The sequence below is a fragment of the Oryx dammah genome, unplaced genomic scaffold (assembly GCF_014754425.2).
Source record: "Oryx dammah isolate SB20612 unplaced genomic scaffold, SCBI_Odam_1.1 HiC_scaffold_26, whole genome shotgun sequence".
In the NCBI taxonomy this organism is placed as follows: Eukaryota; Metazoa; Chordata; class Mammalia; order Artiodactyla; family Bovidae; genus Oryx; species Oryx dammah.
The window spans coordinates 29,725,924-29,746,358 of NW_024070210.1; the positions used below are offsets into that span (position 1 = coordinate 29,725,924).

The 20,435-nt window shown below is 37.2% G+C and overlaps 1 protein-coding gene across 2 annotated transcripts in view; it reads right to left on the reverse strand.

Moving 5' to 3' along the window:
• SLC38A6 (solute carrier family 38 member 6) overlaps positions 1-20,435 on the reverse strand; it is a 68,833-nt gene that overhangs the window by 43,289 nt on the left and 5,109 nt on the right. The window contains exons 4-6 of one of the 2 annotated variants that reach the window (XR_005718672.1): positions 20,315-20,373; positions 4,724-4,776; positions 1,575-1,614 (exon numbers count right to left, since the gene is read on the reverse strand). Coding sequence is in view for 1 of the 2 variants with exons in the window: in XM_040226318.1 (XP_040082252.1) it covers positions 1,575-1,614; positions 4,724-4,776 (93 nt within the window). In the remaining variant the exon portion in view is untranslated. The remainder of the gene's footprint in view (positions 1-1,574; positions 1,615-4,723; positions 4,777-20,314; positions 20,374-20,435) is intronic. The other variant, XM_040226318.1, reaches the window with a different exon arrangement.

A 20,435-nucleotide genomic window follows, 5' to 3' on the forward strand; every position in this document is an offset into this window, starting at 1 on the left:
TTCAGATCGGAATTCCTGAGCTGAAAGTTCTCCATAAAATACAAACTGTGATCGATGGTTCTTAGTAATCATACAGAGGGGCTTCCCTGATGGTTCAGTGGTAAAAAATCCACCTGCCCATGCAAGAGACAGGGGTTTGATCTCTGGGTCAGGAAGATCCCCTGGAGAAGGAAATGGCAACTCACTCAGTACTCTTTTCTGGGAAATCCCATGGACAGAGGAGCCTGGCGGGCCACAATCCATGGGGTCACAAAAGAGTTGGACACAATTTAGTGACTAAACAACAACAATCATAGAGAGAGGAAAATGAGGGATTGTTTTCACATTAGGGACATTACCAGTACACATGTAAGCATACTAGCTAAAACAAAATATTCCAAAGTAGATCTTAAAGTCATGGCATTTTCTAGATTCATTAGGGAAAAGACAGGTTACTGACTTCTAATGTGAACAGTGAAGTAGGTGTGTTAAAAAGGAAATTATTTGGTATGACATCCAAGAAAGCATTCTTTTCCTTCAATTATTACGTGTGTGTATATAAATATATATATGTACATTACCCTGAAATTTCAAAGAATTAAAACATGAATGTTCAGGATTTCCAAAACAATGGCAAATACAATTTATTGTTGGAATGCTAATTTTTTCCTTGACCAAGAAACTCATTAAAGATGGAATTTTGTTGAACTTAATTAAATATGGAATTTTGCTGAACTCAACGTAAACTGAAATAATAATAAGATAAACAAATAAGATTAAAATTTCCTCTGACCATACAATCTTGTGAAAGATTCAAGGTGCATATTAACTCTGTGTATTTAACTTTACACTAAAAACATTTATTTAGCACTCAAGTAAATGGTAAAAGAAAATTAAGACATTGTTCAGTATGATGTAACTTCTTTACAACATATAAAAACATGATTCCCATAGGATTTTGGATTTAAATGTTTAATACATTTAGTCAATAATGATCAATAATTAACTTAACAGTACTTTTTGTTTCTGTAGTTCTTGATACCAGATCATTTTTTTATAACGCGAAAATAGGGAATTCTGAAAAATGTGAGAATACTTTTTATTTGTCTCAAGCTTGTTTATTTTGTACACCACATGATCACTTTCGATTTCATGCTTACAAAAGGAGATTGCCTTTCTACACATGACTGTTCACAGCCATGGAACATCCCTCCTTCTAAAGCAGTATACATCACAGCAGGTAATCAGGACAAAAATAGAGGGGAACTACTCCAGAATCACCTGGAGAGTTTTTCCAAGCTGTACTTCACCACTACCACAACTACAGAAAACCAGTGCTTCTGAGGTATGTTACAGACCTAATAACAAGACTGAAAGCAAGGGTTTAGCTGAATTTAGAAGCTGTTGTTCTACAAGGGCTGCTTAAAAGGATCTTTTAAAAAAAGAAAGACTAATAGGTCAACACACAGGGCTTCTGAGATACCTATGTCTACAGAGGTTTAGGTTCCCAGCTGGACCTGTAGCAAGCAAGAAACCAAAGGAGGAAATCATTTCTACCACATCTAGGCATAAGCTGTGCACTTTCAATTGCTTACCTCCAATGTTCTGAATTATTATGGTGCTCGCCACCATCGCCTATAAAAGAACAAATGTATTCAGAAGATGAAAGGGGAAATAATATAAAAGGATTGGTATTTTATTAAAATTCAGTAACTATGACTTGAAAACAGATGCAGAAATTGAGTGAAGAGAAACTGAAGAGAACACACTCTGCCAGTCATTTGAAATATATAAAACTAATAATCATCACATAAAAAGCCTTTCTTTAATAGTTCCATGGTTACTATAAAGCACACTTTTGTAGGTTTCCTTGGCAGCCATTTTTAAAACAGTTAAAAGTGTTAAAAAGCTAGAGAATCAACGGTTATCAAAGTACCAAAGAATTGAAATTGAATCTATTTGGTCTTATTTTTTTTTTATTTGGTCTTTTTTTTTTTTTTACTGGTTATAACACATCACTTTGCTAGGCATACTGAGACAGCTTGAGGTGTGTTGTGCCAATGCTGTACTGTATAAAAGGAAACATAATCTTCAGAGTGTATTAGCTTGGCAAACACCAAGCCTTGAACATGGGAGCCTTGTTGCAGGGATAAATTAATTCTAGAGCAGAAAACTCTAGAGCCCACATATCTGAAAACCGAAGCATTTCAAACTCAGTAACATGCAGTGGGCTGAGTATAAGACAATAGGAGGTAGTGAAGACTGTAATACATTGGAGAATTTCTCCTCTTTCAAAATGGGGCAGCTCTGGCCAGTTGCTGACATGTGAGAATGTGAATTCAATGTAGCTAGATCTTCTGATTTTTCAAGGAAAGTCAGAAACTGAATTCTTTCAAAATGCCATAACTCTTAGTTGGCAATCACCTAAAAATAAAAAAAAGATTTGAGCCAAACAAAATACTCCTGAGGATTGCTAACTTGTGATCTTTGATGAGATTCCTGAGAAATACAAGATGGCACTTTATCCATTCTTGGTCACCAGATGTACTCAGAAGAAATGATTAAACATTCTGCTTCCACTTGGGCCTTTCAATCACTTAAATCTTGGTGAATCTGTACCTCCAGTGTATGTCTGCAGCTGACGAGCTATCTAAGATCGTTTGGTCGTGCATGGATTGGGAAGAGATCACCCTTCTTCTCCTAGGAATTCCATTTGCCTATCCTGGGAACAAACTAAGTTATCAAGACATAGAGGTCTTGGAAAGCACGGCTAATGATAGAAACATCTGGCAAGATGTCTTTGAAGATATGATAACTGTCATTCTAATATTTCCCAGAAAAACCTTTACATGTCAACCCATTTAAAAATTAGTTCCAAAATGTCACAGTTATTTGTGAAAAGACTTTTCTGAAATTTCTGTACACTGTCTTTCATATGCAATTGATATCTGTTGTCAATCACACATGAAATTTGGATTTTTCTATGAATATACTGCAAAAAGCAATAATATCAATGTATTGAGTATTTCCCCATTTTCTGGCTCAGTTGAAGCATTTTTGATGTAGAAAGTCAATATATCTACCCATCTATCCATCTTTCGAGGATCTAGTATAGTGCATGGCCACATGGTATTTGCTCAATAAATGTTTGGCAAGTACATAAACCATTTATAGACAATTAAAACATTTTTCTTAAAAAGTTCAAATCACTTCAAAAATGTTTAATTTCAGAATAATGTGACCCTATCATATGTCATATCTATATTCATATAACATCTGGGAAGAAGGAAATAGGAAAGTTTCAAACCAACTCTGGAAGTTGAGAGAAAATATTAAACAAACAAATAACTCTTCATTTACAGTATTCTCTGTCTGTGTATCTGCCTACTAAAAACTGTGTGCATATACCAAAATGATAATGCAGCAACTCTAGAGTATAGGAAAAGGGGACTCTCAATAATCCATGTTCTGCTTGTAGACTCTGCTGCTATCCAAGGAATGAAGGAAATACTAATGTGAAATAACAGTGATGATGCTCAGTCATGTTCATAGGTTATATTAAATTAATTACAGAGTTTTCTTATATAAATAACATTTTCTTCTTCTCCCTTGATTAAACTGGATGCAGGATATTGATCTTAATTATAACAAACATCCTGATCTTCAAGAAAAATTATTACCAAGGATGATTAACGAAAACCTTTACCCTCAAAAGTAACGTAGTCTCCATTTAGTTCAAATTTCAGGCTATAAGGATCCAAACCATGAGATTATATCACATGATTTAAATATTCTCTTTTGTACTTTAAATGCAAAGTTAATTTGAATGCAAATACACATCTCCTGCCCCTCATTACATAGCTGTATCTTTTTCCTCTCAGACTTAATTCTTAAAGGTTAGTTCAGCCACCAACAAAATAGCATCCTTTTAGATTAAAAACAAACAAAAAATACAAACAACAGATTTACAAAATGAAAAGAAAAAGCTCTGTTTGGAATCAACATACAAATGGGTTTTAGAAGTATGATAGCTCTTCAGAAATAAAAAATAATTATTAAAACACTAACAATAATATTTAACTCCAGATTATCTGTGGAAGAGAGGTAATTAGTTTAACTAAACTAGATTAGCATGCCCACCGCAAATGAATGCCCCATAAATACTGTTGTTATTTCTCTCATTCTGGGGAGGAAAAATAATAGATTTTGAGTCTGGAGTCCTATGCTTCCATACTGGCTTGAGTAATTGTAGACAAATAGGCCCTTTCCCTTCTCTGGGCCTTAATTCCTCACTTCTAAATGAAGGATCATCTTTTAGCACTATTCAGCTCTTAAATGACATGATCTTCTAATTATCAATTTTATAAACATGCTATAAGGTTAATTCTATGCATCTGCCTTGTCCAGTCTTCATGAGAATTCAAACATAATCTAATCAACATTAATTACAAAATGTTAAAACAGGCCACTGTTATTGATTTAAAATTATAAGTCACTGCTCTCCTTCATTAGAGTAAAAAACACTAAAAAATTTAAGCATTGAATTATATTTATCAATGTATTTTTAGGAAGGTCATAGAGATTTCTTCTTTCTCTTCCTGCTCCCATCATTCCTTTTCTTTACTTTTGTCTCCTTTTATTCCCTTAATTTCTTCCTCCCATATATACTTGTCTTTTCTAACTGGAAATGGAAGGTGAAAACTGCCTTTCAGGATTTTGAATACAGCAAGGGAAAAAAAATTACCTTTCCAGGTAATCCAAATGCAAAGAGTCCAAGATCTTCATAAGATGTCACAGCTGTTGAGAGAAATTATAATTGTTATTTTTATACAATACCATCTGTGTGCCAAGTCTTACATGGAAGAAAGCTATTCCACTACTATCTACAGCTATTCGATGTGCTATGTGCTGTGCTTAGTCACTCAGTCATGTTCGACTCTTTGTGACCCCATGGACTAGCCCACTATGGGGATTCTCCAGGGAAGAATACTACAGTGGGTTGCCATGCCCTCCTCCAGGGGATCTTCCCAACCCAGGGATCGAACCCAGGTCTCCTGCATTGCAGGTGGGTTCTTTACCGTCTGAGCCACTAGGGAAGCCCAGCTATTTGACAATCACATTAAATTTAAAGCTGAAGTATTGACTTGGGGGAAAGTTGAAAACTTATGATCCATAAAGAAAATGTCCTCTTATAGAATTTAGCAATTCCTAAGGTTGTCTAACTACCCAGGTTGCATTAATTCAAATAATAATTACTAAAGAACAACCCACTACTCACTAAACAGTACTCACAGACTACATTGTCCAAATGTAAATTTTCGTTGACAACAGTTTCTAAAAACTGTCTATGTAAATAAAGCTTCATAAAGTATAAAAGCTAAATCATACTTTCAGAGACATTCACTTTTCCATGCTACCTAGGATATAATATATTCAGATGGAAATAATACCTTCATCCTGTGATAAGGGAATATATTTTCTTTCTCATCATAGAGAGTATGAAATTACATTTTCATTCCACATGTTCCAGAAGTGTGATCACAGAAAAGATGAAAATTAAAAGGCTCATAAAAGAACCAAATTTGTCCTTAAATGGAAGTTTCATGTTATAATTAGTGATACCATAGGTAAAAATAAGAGCATTAAAAACGTTTATATAATCCTAAATCAAAGCCATGGTTTTTCCAGTAGTATAGTCATGTATGGATGTGAGAGTTGGACCATCAAGAAGGCTGAGTGCCAGAAATTGATGCTTTTGAATTGCGGTGCTGGAGAAGACTCTAGAGAGTCCCTTGGACAGCAAGGAAATCAAACCAGTGAATCCCAAAGAAAATCAACCCTGAATATTCATTGGAAGGACTGAAGCTGAAGCTCCAATACTTTGGCCACCTGATGCAAAGAGCTGACTTATTGGAAAAGACCCTGATGCTGAGAAAGACTGAGAGCAAGAGGAGAAGCGGGTGGCAGAGGATGAGATGATTAGATAGCATCACTAACTCAATGCACATGAATGTGAGCAAACTCTGTGAGATAGTGAAGGACAGGGAAGCCTGTTGTGCTATGGTTAGTTCATGGGGGAGGGAGTCAGACACAACTTAGTGGCTGAACAACAACAACAAAGTTTGAGAAGTCCTTAACTTTACAATGCTTATGCCATAAAAGAGGCAGGTGAGCAGATACTAAGACTTGATAATAGCATCACACATTTCCTATTGAATCAAAGATATGGATCATAATTTCTTAAAGCAAGTTTTAAACATATCCTCTCAAGATATACTTGGGTTTCTTTAAGCTATCACTACATAACAAAAAACTCCTGTATACTTTCATCTTTTAGCACTGTTTAGCTCTTTAGTGACACGATCTTCTAATTATCAGTTTTTAAACATGCCAGAAGGTGAACAAAGTTCATCAAGTATGGAAACATAAGCATTTTGAAAACCATATGTGGTCTTTACATGTTATAACTACAAAGTTAGAAAGAAAACAGTGAAATGCTTAAAAAAATAAGTTTTACTTAAGAACAAAAATTTTTAACATTTTAAAATTATAATCTATTATCAGGGTTGATCAAAGAATTTAGAACTTTTTGCGTGACATACTTATTTTTAATTTTTAAAATTTTTTATTTAGTTTTTTTTTTTTTTTAGCTGGGTCATGTGGCATGAAAGATCTTAGCTCCCTGATCAGGGATCAAAGCTGTGCCCCTGCATTGGGAGCATGGAGTACTAATCACTGGACCACAGGGGAAGTCCCAGACACAGCTATTTTTTAAAATGTATTTACATACTGCTCAACAGTGGGCAAGGATAATTTATTTTTATTTTTTTAATATAAATTTATTTATTTTCATTGGATGCTAATTACTTTACAATATTGTATTGGTTTTGCCATTCATCAACATGAATCTGCCACAGGTATACACGTGTTCCCAATCCTGAACCCCCCTCCCACATCCCTCCCCGTACCATCCCTCTCGGTCATCCCAGTGCACCAGCCCCAAGCATCCCGTATCATGCATCAATCCTGGACTGGCGATTCATTTCATATATGATAGTATACATGTTTCAATGCCATTCTCCCAAATCATCCCACCCTCTCCCTCTCCCACAGAGTCCAAAAGACTGGAATATATAATTACAAGTAGGAACCTTCATGCTTTAACAGTGAAAGATTTCCTAGAATAATTTCCTAGAATAATCCTAGAGGGGCAGATTGTAGACATATTTTAAACATAAAAATTTTTTTTAAAAGAGTTGAAAAACTGAAATCTGGAATTTTTTCCTCTACTTGAAATGTCCAAATTCTATTTTTCCAAATGCATATGTTCTAAAGTGAATGTCATCACAAAAATTATTAATTATTTCAACAAATAAATCTTTACAAGTTTGTTTCAAAGTTCCTAAACATAAGTAATAATGTTATTTATAGGGACACAATTTTTTATATTTAACATTCCAAAGGCTTGGTTTTATATATTCAACCTGAAAAAGCTCTAAATATTAGCTTCTAATTTGACATTGGGAAGGGAATTTTGTTACATACTATATGTATGTGAACCAAGTCTTCAGAAGGTCTCTGATTTGTCACTATGAAGCATGAGATTAAAGGAACATCAGTGTTCATTTTCAGCATCCCTCTTTCATATTACAGTTGAAAGTGTTGTTTAAAAAAAAACTTTCCTTCCAAGGGCTTAAAGCAAGGAGGCTTTCAGTGTTATACATGGAAATACATCACAAAACTTGCTTTAAAAATTACCTATTTTGCATTAGTTTCTTTGTCAGGGAGTAAGTTATCAAGATAATAATCTTCAAAAAATGTAGCTAGGATTTGTTTCACTTTTAAATAGGAGAAAACAAGTATGGCAAGAATACTGAAGCAGGTTGCCATTTGCTACTCCAGGGGATCTTCTCAACTCAGGGATAGAACCTACTTCTCTTTGCATCTATTGCATTGGCAGGTGGATTCTTTACCACTGCGCCACTTGGAGAGCCCCATAAATTGTATATTAGTAAATATAAAAAGCAAGTAACTTTTCATGAGAAGAAAAGGAGGAGAGGATGGGAGGTATGGAGAGAGTAACATGGAAACATCTATTACCATATGTAAAATAGACAGCCAGTGGGAATTTGCTGTATGACTCAGGAAACTCAAATGGGGGCTGGATAACAACCTAGAGGGGTGGGATGGGGAGGGAGGTGGGAGGGATGTTCAAGTGGGAGGGGACATGGGTAAACCTATGGCTGATTCACATTGATGTTTGGTAGAAACCAATGCAATACTGTAAAGCAATTATCCATTAAAAATAAATAAATAAATAAATTTTTAAAAAGCAAGTAACTTTGCTTTAGGCAAAAATAATACTGGAATAATTCCCAAGAATTGCTATTTCAATTACCTAAATTTTTAAATTAAACATTTAGCACTTAATCTTTAAATTAGAACATTACTTCAGAAAATATAACCACACTAACAGCTTAATGAAGACAGCTGAAACTGCAACTTCAGACAACAGTGGCATACATCTTAGCAACCTCAAATTAATTCTCTATTATTTTCTACTTTTTAAAAAATATCTCTAAATACAGCAGGGCCCCAAATTCAAAGTGAAAAAATGTTTAGACTTTTAAACAGAGACTGACTATTATGTTCATTCTATTTTTCAAGTCAGCAGATCTGGCTAGTCATTCAGTTCTGTAACTGTCATCTTCTTATATGTTGCACAAATTAGAAGTATTTTTCCATGTCTGAGTCATCATGAGTATGAATAATGGCTTCTGGCCTAATATTGAGGAATTGTTAAAATATGTACATAGTCAGCCAAATGCTTTATCTCCACATATTTACTTTTTAACAGTAGTCAGCCAAATGCTTTATCTCCACATATTTACTTTTTAACAGTTTTTTTGGATCATTTTGACACATAAGCCAAAACAATAGTGAAATACTTTTAAAATTCTGTTCTATCATTTGGACAATTAAGTGTAAATTGGAACTGACTTCAGAATGTAATCTCAACAATGAACCTTGAAAACATATTTGACCCCTGGGAGCGTGCATCTTAGGAAATAAGGCTAATATCAGAGAAATCACTGTATGCAAAAATACTCATTATGCATTATCATACTGAAAACAAAAATTATGTAAATGCTCAATGATGATAAACTGGTTAAGTAAATTATGGTAGGTATTTCTAGTAGAATAATATGTAGCCATTAAAAGCTATGTTTATAATAAAATGAAAAATGTCAATATTAAGTGAAAAACAAAAGGTTTTATCAAATATGATCTATAAAGCAACACATACGATCAGCGTTTTAATACCTTATTATAACGTTAAAGATGCTTTGAGAGCTATCAAAACAAGATATGGTAATGACCAGTCACACTAATAGCAAATTCTTACAGAAGAGAAATAACATTAATTATGAAAATTATGAAATTAATTCAGCCTTTTACAGGAATTCAAACAAGCAATACTTGGCACAATCCTCTCTAAATAAATAACTGCAAGCAGTTACTAGCAATCTATTTTAGGAAATTAGTTTTTTATATTAAAGAAATCAATGCTATGTCTTGCGGAAAGGCTGTAAATCTGAATCAAGTAAATTGGGGAAATTTTTCTCCTTTAATGTACCATCAAGGCACACTTTAGTGCTATTTTGGCTAGACCAAGAGTTTGGCCTCCACAGGAATCATTTGGAAAGCTGCTTCCCATGAAGCAGTGGAATATTTCCAGCTAGTTACTCCAGTGTTCTGTCTGCTTTGCATTTTTTCCTCAATGAAATAGGACAATTAATAAACTCTGGTTACAGTACAAAGCCCAAGTTTCAGCAGCAGCAATATTATCTTTGGAACTGGATTGAGGGACATGAGTTATTCAAATACAGTTCAACCCTCAGAAAGCAGGCCATTTGGAATGCACTCTTATTTTGAAACTCTTTTCTTTCTTGTGCTTTCCTTCATTTTCCTCTTGTCTTTTTTCTCCCTAATAGTGTAACGCAGGCCATTCATTTATTGAATATCTCCTATGCAACTGTGCCACCACTTCTGATCTTTCTTAATGTGTACTTAAATGTCAGTTTACCAACTAAATGTGGCATGATTTTAGAGCACTCATAGTAAAAGAAAATAGAACGCGAGAGTACAAAGAACATACTCCTTTCTGTGTCACAGAAGTGAGATACCTGCAGGCATAGAGAAAGTTCTAGGGTCCCAACATACCACATGGTTCTTCAGTGAACTGGATTCACACTGGATTCACATTTATATCCTATAAATGCTATTCACTGGTTTTTCAACTTTAGACTCAACTTATTCATAAAACATTAATGACAAGATAGATTATAAAACAGAAAGTAAATATTGTCAACCTTGACAATATCAGGGTACAGTAGAAGGACGATGGGAAATAGAGAACAGGGGAAAGCAAGCACAGTATATATACAAGTATATATATATGCAACGTAGCAGAGTAGAATGACACCATCTAAGAAACAAAAACAAAACTTTAAATGTATTGTTTAGAGTTACAAATAATCAGAAAAAGAATTATTGAATACAAACTAACGACAATTAGAAGAAGGACTAGTGTACTCAAGCTAAATCCTCACCTTACATAATGAGGTGTCAATAAATAATATCTTAAATCAATAAATAACAGTAGAAGAATGTGATTTACACTTAAAGAGGTAACTCCCCAAAAGAAGTCAAAACAAAACTCTAAATGCTGTGAACTCTGGGAAACGGAACTAGAGGTGGGGAAGGATGGGCAGGAAAGTGTTCCAAGTCCCCCTGCATAAGTGCACACACACATATACACACGGCATGTACATCCACATATGTGTGACTGTTATTACCTTGATAAAATTAAGAGGAGGTTCATTTAAAAATATGTTTAATCCTGCAAAGACTTATACCCATCCTTCCCTGCAGCCCAGTAACAAAAGTTCAGTTCTGTTACAGGAAACACTCTGCCATCAAGGAGGACAATACAAAGGGGTCAGGACAAAAGCAGAGTACACACACAGTCTAGCTCAGGTTTTCTCATCCTGCCACTGCTGATACTTTGGATCTGGATAAGTGTTTGCAGAGGGGGCTGTTGTGTGCACGGTAGCTGGTTTAGCAGTGTCCCTGGCCTCACTAGATGCCAGCAGCACCTCACTCTGCCCACCAATTCTCGGCCTTGACAACCAGAAATGTCTTTGTGCTTAGTTGTTGAGTCATGTCTGACTCTTTGCAACCCCATGGACTATAGCCCACCGTGCTCCTCTGTCCATGGGGATTCTTCAGGCTAGAATACTAGAGTAGTTCGCCATGCCCTCCTTCAGGGGATCTTCCCAACCCAGGGATCGAACCCTGGTCTCCCGCCTTGTATGCGGATTCTTTACTGTCTGAGCCACCAGGGACTTTAGACACTGCCACATGCCCCCCCTAGGGGAGAAAAATCAAGGCAAGATGAGAACCACTTACCAGCAGAAAAGATGAGACAAGACCACCATTCACTGAAGATGGAGTCCCATAATCAGCCCACTTAATTAATTGTGGGAATACTGAACTATGCTCATTAATCACAAGAAAAAGATACAAAATTATAGTGTGGGCAGCTATCATACCAAACAATAAACAAATACTGTGAGCACTGAGATAGGAAATAGGAATCTACTGTCTTTCAATCAGTTTCAGTCTCATTTGCTCTCACAATGAGAGCATCTCAGTGCTGAATGGGACCCTAAAGAGATCCAAAGCCTTCACACAGTACCCAGACTAATGTGGGGGAAAAATAAAAGGCTCTCAGCTTTATCAAGAAATGGTATCTTGGTGTCCAACATGTAAATTTGTACACTTTATTTTATAAACTATACAATAAATTTTCAAAGGTACTTCTGACATATGTAATCTCTGCCTGTGTGTTAAATTTGGAACTTTTAAAATAGAATCCCTCTGTATCTAATACATCCATCCATCATCACCCACATACCCAGCTTTTATTAAACACCCTCTGTTTGGTAGATGCTGAGAAAACAATGGCTAATGCTTTCAATACACACTAAAATTTCCAGGAACATAATTACTATTTTTGGTTTTGTTTGGAACTTTGCCAAAAACTGTTTCCCATTTAGAAAAATCCTATCACTAACACTGTTTATTTTGTTTTTGTTTCTCCTTTACTTTGCTATATGGCATTATATTAATTTTAAGTACTGTATTCGTATACTATGGCTGTGTAACAAAGCATCACAAATTTGGTGACTTAAAAGAGCAGAAATTTATTCTCTCCTAATTCTGGAGGTCAGAAGGCCAGAATCAGTCTCACTGGGTCAGGATCAAGGTAGCAGCAAGGCCACAGTTTCTTTAGAGGCCCTAGAGGAAATCTATTCCTTGCCTCTTCCAGCTCCCGGTAACAGCTGGCCTGACTTGGTTTGTGGCCAGATCACTCCTGTCTCTGCCTCTGTGGCCGTAATTGCTTTCTCCACTGCCGTCTGAGCTCTCTCTCTCTGTGGCCAGGTAACTGCACTGAGTCCACAGAATAGTCTCCCTCGCAAAGTCCCTTTTTTGCCATCAGTGGTAACATTCACAGGGATTAGAATCTGGATATGTTTTGGGGGCACCTTTACTTAGCGATGGACATGAGTTTGAGTAGGCTCCGGGAGTTGGTAATGGACAGGGAAGCCTGGCATGCTGCAGTCCATGGGGTCACAAGGAGTCAGACACGACTGAGCGACTGAACTGAACTGAACTAACTTAGCCCACCACAAGTGGCTTATAATACCTATAGGAATTCACTTTAGGTAATAAAAGAAGCACTTTGATTTTTTTTTTTTAACAAAAAGAGGGTGCTGTGATGGATTTCAAATCACCACTCTAGCATGTTTCATTAAAAAAAAAACATGGGAAGGGCAAGGGGTCATTTTACTCTTTATTTCCTCATGATTGCTAAAAAATAAAATCCTCATAAAAGAATTGTAACCGTTAGAAAGAGGAAGATAGGAGACTATGTTCTCTTTCTCAGTGGGCTCTCAGAAGGACCAAAATTCTCTTTGGAAGCAACAACTGGTGAATCCTAGTATCTACTTTGACTCTTTTCCAACCACCTCAGTGACTTCTCACTGCCTCAGCAAAAGCTCCAAATTCCTTAAGATCTGACACTTGTCTATTTATTCAGTTTCACTTTCTTCTTTGTGTCTTATGCATAAATAATAGTAAACTAGTTTTGGTATGGTGGGTAAAATATTCAGTATGTACCTTTGTATGTGTGGGAATGTTCTCTCTTGCCTTGTCTATTGGTCAAATTCCTTTTTAGCTCAGTCCTCCCAATACTGGCTGACCCTCACCACCCACCTCACCCCCCACTGAGACAAGGCAAAACATTCTCTCCTCTGAGCTATCATTATACCTTGCACATATTTAAATAGTCACACTACATTATAAATCATTTGCTTATATATTTGTCTCCCCTTCTAGATTATGAGCTTTTTTAAGGGAAGGAAGGAAGTCATTTATCTCTGTAATCCTCACAGATAAATGAGTATAGGATGAATGAATGAGCCTCTATCCTGGGCTTCACTTCTAGGACTGGTCCATCTAATTTTATTTCAGAGTACACATATCCAAAACTGAACTCATTTTTATTTTGAACTAGCATCTCCTGCTGTGTTCTTATGACCATTAATGACACTATCATCAATCCAGTGGCCTGTGTCAGAAATTTCAGAGATATCCTCAGACAGGCCCTCTTCCACATTCAGTCTAACTTCCCCAAGTTTCTTAACTTGCTTTCCCCCCTACTTTATTCTCTTTGTTAATACCTTGCTTCAATCTTCCACTATTTGATTCTGAGACTTCTGTAACAGCCAGGTCTGACTGCTAATCTACTGCTATTCTAACAGGTACTGTTAGTACGAATTAGAGCTAGACAGAGAAATGAGAAAGGCACTCCCTTCAGGAAGAAGAAAAAGAAAAGGATTTCCATCCTGAACAAACTCCTGAAGGCAAGCATGACCTGGCGAGCTGACTGCGCCTTTGTGAAAAGAACTACTTCAACCTGCAGGTGGCTCTCAGACCTGCTGTTTGACTGTTGTCCTAGGAATTCCCTCCACTTCTCCCCTGTGCTGTGTGTGTGTAAGTTGCTCAGCCATGTTCAACTCTTTGCAACTCCATGGACTGCAGCCTACCAGGCTCCTCGGTTTATGGGATTCTCCAAGCAAGAATACTGGAGTGGGTTGCCATTCCCTTCTCCGGGGGATCTTCCCAACCCAGGGACTGAACAGGCGGGTTCTTTACTGTCTGAACCACCAGGGATCCTCTCCCTTGTGCTGGATCCCTAATTTTTTTTTGTACCACCTAATTTTGGTAAGCTGAGCACTGAAGCTGAACGCTGAATTGATGCTTTTAAACTATGGTCCTGAGAGTCCTTTGGACAGCAAGGAGATCCAACCAGTCAATCCTAAAGGAAATCAGTCCTGAATATTCATTGGAAGGACTGATACTGAAGCTGAAGCTCCAATACTTTGGCCACCTGATGTGAAGAACTGACTCATTGGAAAAGACCCTGATGCTGGGAAAGATTGAAGGCAGGAGGAGAAGGGGACGACAGAGGATGAGATGGTTGGATGGTGTCACCAACCTAATGGACACGATTTTGAGCAGGCTCTAGAAGTTGGTGATGGACAGGGAAGCCTGGCATGCCGCAGTCCATGGGGTTGCAAAGAGTTGGACACGACTGAGTAACTGAACTGAACTTGGGTAAGTGGCATCCTCCATTGCTCATTACACACGAGTGTATGGGAGATAATTTTTTGAGTCTTTTATTCTACCTATACACTTAAATAATAGTTTGGCAGGATGTAGCATTCTATATTCGGAGAAGGCAATGGCAACCCACTCCAGTACTCTTGCCTGGAAAATCCCATGGATGGAGGAGCCTGGTAGGCTGCAGTCCATGGGGTCGCTGAGAGTCGGACACAACTGAGCGACTTCACTTTCACTTTTCACTTTCATGCATTGGAGAAGGAAATGGCAAGCCACTCCAGTGTTCTTGCCTGGAGAATCCCAGGGACGGGGGAGCCTGGTGGTCTGCCGTCTATGGGGTTGCACAGAGTCGAACACGACTGAAGCGACTTAGCAGCAGCAGTAGCAGCAGCAGCAGCATTCTATATTGAGATCATTTTCCTCAAGAATTCTGAAGGTATTGCTTTATAGTCTTCTTACTTATAGTTCTTCCTAGGAAGTCTTTTGTCATTATAGTTTTTGACTCTTTGCATGAGAATTGTTTGTTTCTCCTCTCTGAAGCTTTCAGTATAGTCTCTTTAGAACTGTATTTCTAATTTTTCATAAGGATACATCTTGATATGAATTCTTTTATAATTATTACACTGGTTACCAGGAAAAATTCTCTAAATCTGGAAACTAATTTCTTTCAGTTACAAACTTGGCTTGTATTATTTTGTTGATAATTTTCTATCACCTAATTTTTCTGTTTTCATGGAATTCTTATTATTTGTATGCTGAACCTCCTGGACTGATCTTCTCATTTTCTTATATTTTTTCTCCCATTTTCAAGCTCCTTGTATTTTTATTTCCCCCCAGGAAATTTCCTTAACTCTTTTCAACCCAGCTACTAAATTAATTTTAAATTTCATTTCTAACATCTAGGATTCTTATACTCTTACTATACATTTGCAATAATTTCTTGTTCTTATTTCAGCGATGTAATATCTTCTTTTGGTTCTCTGAAGCTATTAAATATAGCTTTTAAAGTTTTCATCTGGTCTGTGAATTATCTCTGTTTCCTCTTTGCCTCTGAGTATTTTTCTTTTAATTTTTTTAAAAACAGATTTTATTTTTACAGCAATTTTAGGTTCAGAGCAAAATTGAGCAGAAAGTATAGTTTTCACATTCTATCCCCACACATGCACAGCCCCACCCACTATCAAAATCCCCCACCAGAGGGGTATATTTGTCACATCAGTGAATCTACACTGACACATCATTATCCCCACAAATCCATAGATTAGAGTTCATCCTTGGTGCTGTACATTCTATGGTTTTGATAAATGAATAACGGCATGTATTTACCAGTATAGTATCATACAGAATAGTCTCACTGCCTTAAATTGCATCTCTGCTTCCATCTATTCATTCCTCCTTCCTTCCTAAGCCCTGGCCACTACTGATCTTCTCACTGGATATGAGTCCTTCCTAGAATGTCATATAGTTGGAACCATACAGAATGCAGCCTTTTTACACTGGCTTTTTCAGTTAGCAAGATGCCTTTATAAGATTCCTCCATGTCTTTTCAAGGCTTGACAGTTCATTTCTCTGAAATGCTGAAGTATATATATTCTATTAACTGAACGGACCACAGTTTATCCATTCACTTACTGAAGGGCATCTTCTTTGCTTCTAAATTCTAACAATTGTAAATAAAGCTGCTACAAACATCCATGCTCACAAATTTTCAACTCATGTAGGTAAATACTAATACAAATGTTGGATCGAGGGTTAGCCTCTATACCTTTTCATCATGGTCTTCACATTTGTTTTGTCAGTATTTTACTTTAACAATTATAGGACAGATACTTTCTCACATTTGGAAATTGCATTTGGAGTATGAGAAGAAGAGTCCAGAATAATTCTAAGGTCTTTGGCCTGAGCAACTAGAAGGAAGATTTATCATTTGCTTAGATAGGAAAACAGTGGGAAGTGTGGACTGGCAGTGTAAAGAGGCAAATTTGAGATTAGCATATTAAATATCCAAGTGGGCAATATCATGGAGGGAGTTGGATATGAGTCTGAAATTCAGGGGAAGAGATCCAGGCTAGGGGTATCAATTTTAGGGCTGTAATGAGCCCAAGAGTGTAAAAGAAAAGAGATCAGGGGAACAGTACCAGGGATACTCCAATGTTTAGAAGACAGGGAGATAAAAAGGATTTAGCAGAGGAAAAGCATATTCTGTGAAACAGGAAGGAAACCAGGAGAGTATGAATAAGTGTTTTACAGAGGAAGGTGTAACCAACTGTGTCCAATGGTGCTGACTAGTCAACTAAGATGAAGACAGAACTGACCACTGGATCAGCAATGTGGAAGATGCTGGTACAATAATTTCTGTGTAATAATGGGGAAAGGCTGACTGAAGAATGTTCGAGAGAGAATAAGAGGAAGGGGAAGTATAGATAACTATTTTGACAAGAGCTTTACTACGATGGCGTGCATGTGTGCTAAGCTGCTTTAGCTGTGTCTGAATCTTCATGGCCCTGTGGATTGGGGCCCTCCAGGCTCCTCTGCCCATGGGATTCTCCAGGCAAGAATACTGGAGTGGGTTGCCATGAACTCTTCCAGGGGATCTTCCTGACCCAGGGATTGAACTTGAGTCTCTTGCACTGGCAGGCAGGTGCTTTACCACTAGTGCGACCTGACAGTCATCCCCTATGAAGGCAGGGGGCATAGTGAATGAATGCAGACTCATTTTTTTAAGTGGAAGAAATTATAGTCTATTTGTAAACTGATAGAAAAAAAGGTACAAAGATGATGAAAAAGAAGAGAGAAGGGAGAAAGTGGCTGAATACTGTAGGTGAGAGCAGACGGCTAGCCTCAGACAGGAACACAGAGAGTTCATCCAAAGTAACAGAATATAAGGTACAGGTGAAGACAGGTGGGTGGAAGTGGCAGCAAGAGCTTATAATGTTCTTTTATGATTGTTTCTGTTTTCTCAGTGAAAAAGAAAGTGAGGATATCAGCTAAAAATGAAATCAAGGAGAATGTGTTGAAGGTCTGAGAGAAAGAAGAAATGAAAGCCATCTCCTAGGTAGCAGAGTAAGCAAGTGAATGAACTGAAGAAGTTAATAAGGATTAGATGATAGCATCAGAGATCCACTAGACACTGAATTACAGTGACATTAATCTGCATGGCTTCATGTTCTTCTTCAGGAATAGTCAGCTGCACAGGTGCATGTGTGAGGTAGGCTGTTACATTTAACTATGATTGGAGTTTTGCCAGGAAAGTAGCATGGTGAAAGGGAGGAGCAAAGGTGTGATTGTAACAACAAGAAACTTCAACTGGATGCAGAGAGGAAATATGGACAAGACAGTGAAGGAGAGAGCAAAAGCAGTAGATCAATGAACTTAAATCCAGGTGGGGGGTGAAGAATTGCCAGAGTTGCAGTACTTGAGGGAATGAATTTTTTTTTTAATTAATTTATTTATTTTTAATTTTTACTTTACAATTCTGTATTGGTTTTGGCATAGATTGACATGAATCCACTTAAAAAGATGGTAGTTTTTGGAGGGTGGATTCTTGAAAATGAGATTTTGGAGGGGATAATATTTTGGTAAAGACAAGATCAATAGTATGACCAGGGAAATAAGTAGCTGAAGTAGGCAGAGAATATAATCATTAGAAGAGAAAAAGTTAAGGAAATGCAAGTGTTAGATTATCTACATGGCTACTGAAATCATCCAGTACCCATCCAGATGGGGTGATATTGAAGAAACTGAAAGGAAAGCAGAAGCTAAAATGTTCACGAAATGACAGAACATGGCTGAGGAGTCTGTATATGATATCCATAAGGTAGACTTCATGAGATTCAAAGCTGGGGTTTAGGGAGAGGAAGTAGAAATGAGATGTCAGTAGGACATCTATCCTATCTTTAGACCAGTATGAGGGACATGGAAGAGAAAAGAGAGGCCACTTAAGAGAACTGCAGGGAAAGCAGTGTTCACAGAGAAGTTTTAGGTTCTCCTAGAGTAAGAAAGGAAAGGAAATATTCAGAAGAGTTAAGGGGAACTATATTCAATATCCTGTCATAAACCATAATGGAATAGAATATGAAAAAATGCACATATTTGTATAACTGAATCACTCTGCTGTATAGCAGAAATTAACACAACATTGTAAATCAACTATACTTCAATAAAATTAAAAAAAGAAAATGACAGGACTATATTGGGTGAGTCTGGGAAATGAAGGATAACATAGGATTCTTGAAATGATTGACATAAACTGAGTGACATAAATTAAGTGGTATAAGATTATTAATCCAAATGATCTCAAGGCAAATAATGATGCCAATGCAGTGAGTGGTAGGGAGCAAGGACTAGGCAGTCGGGACCTGACCAGATACAGGCTGAGTTCTAAGACTCTGATTCTCTTCTGTTGACACTGATGTGGAAACCAGAGGAGGGGAGCTCTTCATTTATTCCCAGAGCATAAACATTTCCCCAGAGAATCATAATGAGCCAACTGTTTCTGAGACAGCAGTACAGTATGTACAGCACCTTGGGGGAACTCCCTGGTGGTCCAGCGGTTAAGACTCTGCTACTGCAGGGAACATGGGTTCGATTTCTGGTTGGGGAACTAAGATCCCACATGCCATGCAGCCAAAATATATACATATATATAAACATACTTTGCAATCCTTATGGGTTCTGGCCCAATGAGAACTCATAATGATAAAAGCTACTAGCATTTTACCAAGGACTTAACATTTTGTGTATGTTATTATATTTCATTCTCACAATAATCCCAAGAGAAAAGTATTATCACTATCATTTTAGAATTGGCAAACTAAGGTTTCCTGGGTCGGGAAGATCCTCTGGAGAAGGGAATGGCTCCTCAGTCCAGTATTCTTGCCTGGAGAATTCCATGGACAAAGGAGCCTGGCGGGCTATAGTCCATGGGGATTCAGAGTTGGACATGATTGAAATGACTAAGCACAAACTAAGGCTAGAGGGATTAAGGTACCTTATATGCCTCAGCCCTCCAGAAAAGTCCAGACAGATCCCAAATCCTATATAAAATCAAAAATAGCAGAATTTTATGAAAAGAAATCCTGTTCTTGGGAAGGAATGATGCTAAAGCTGAAACTCCAATACTTTAGCCACCTCATTCGAAGAGCTGACTCATTGGAAAAGACTCTGATGCTGGGAGAGATTGGGGGCAGGAGGAAAAGGGGACAACAGAGGATGAGATGGCTGGATGGCATCACTGACTCGATGGATGTGAGTTTGAGTGAACCATGGGAGTTGATGATGGATAGGGAAGCCTGGCGTGCTGCAATTCATGGGGTCGCAAAGAGTCGGACACAACTGAGTGACTGAACTGAACTTCTATAAAGGTAGAATTTTTCTTGTGCTCTAGGCAAATAATGAAGCTAATCTGTAAAGACTTGTGATAATTCTTTCTCCAATCAACAAATCCAGTCTGAATACTCTTTTATGACAGTCCAATAAACTAGAGAGAAATTTAGCTGTGTATTATTCCCTAGCATATATGTATAGCATATGCATATGCTACATATACATATATATATGATTTGTTATTATTTTTAAAGCCTACCTCCACAGAGAACTTTACAGTAACTGAAGGAATTCAATCAACAGCAGACAGGTGCAGCACTGTGTATGAAGAATCATGAAGAAGTTAGTTCATGGCCCAAGTAAGCTACAAAAAATCAAAG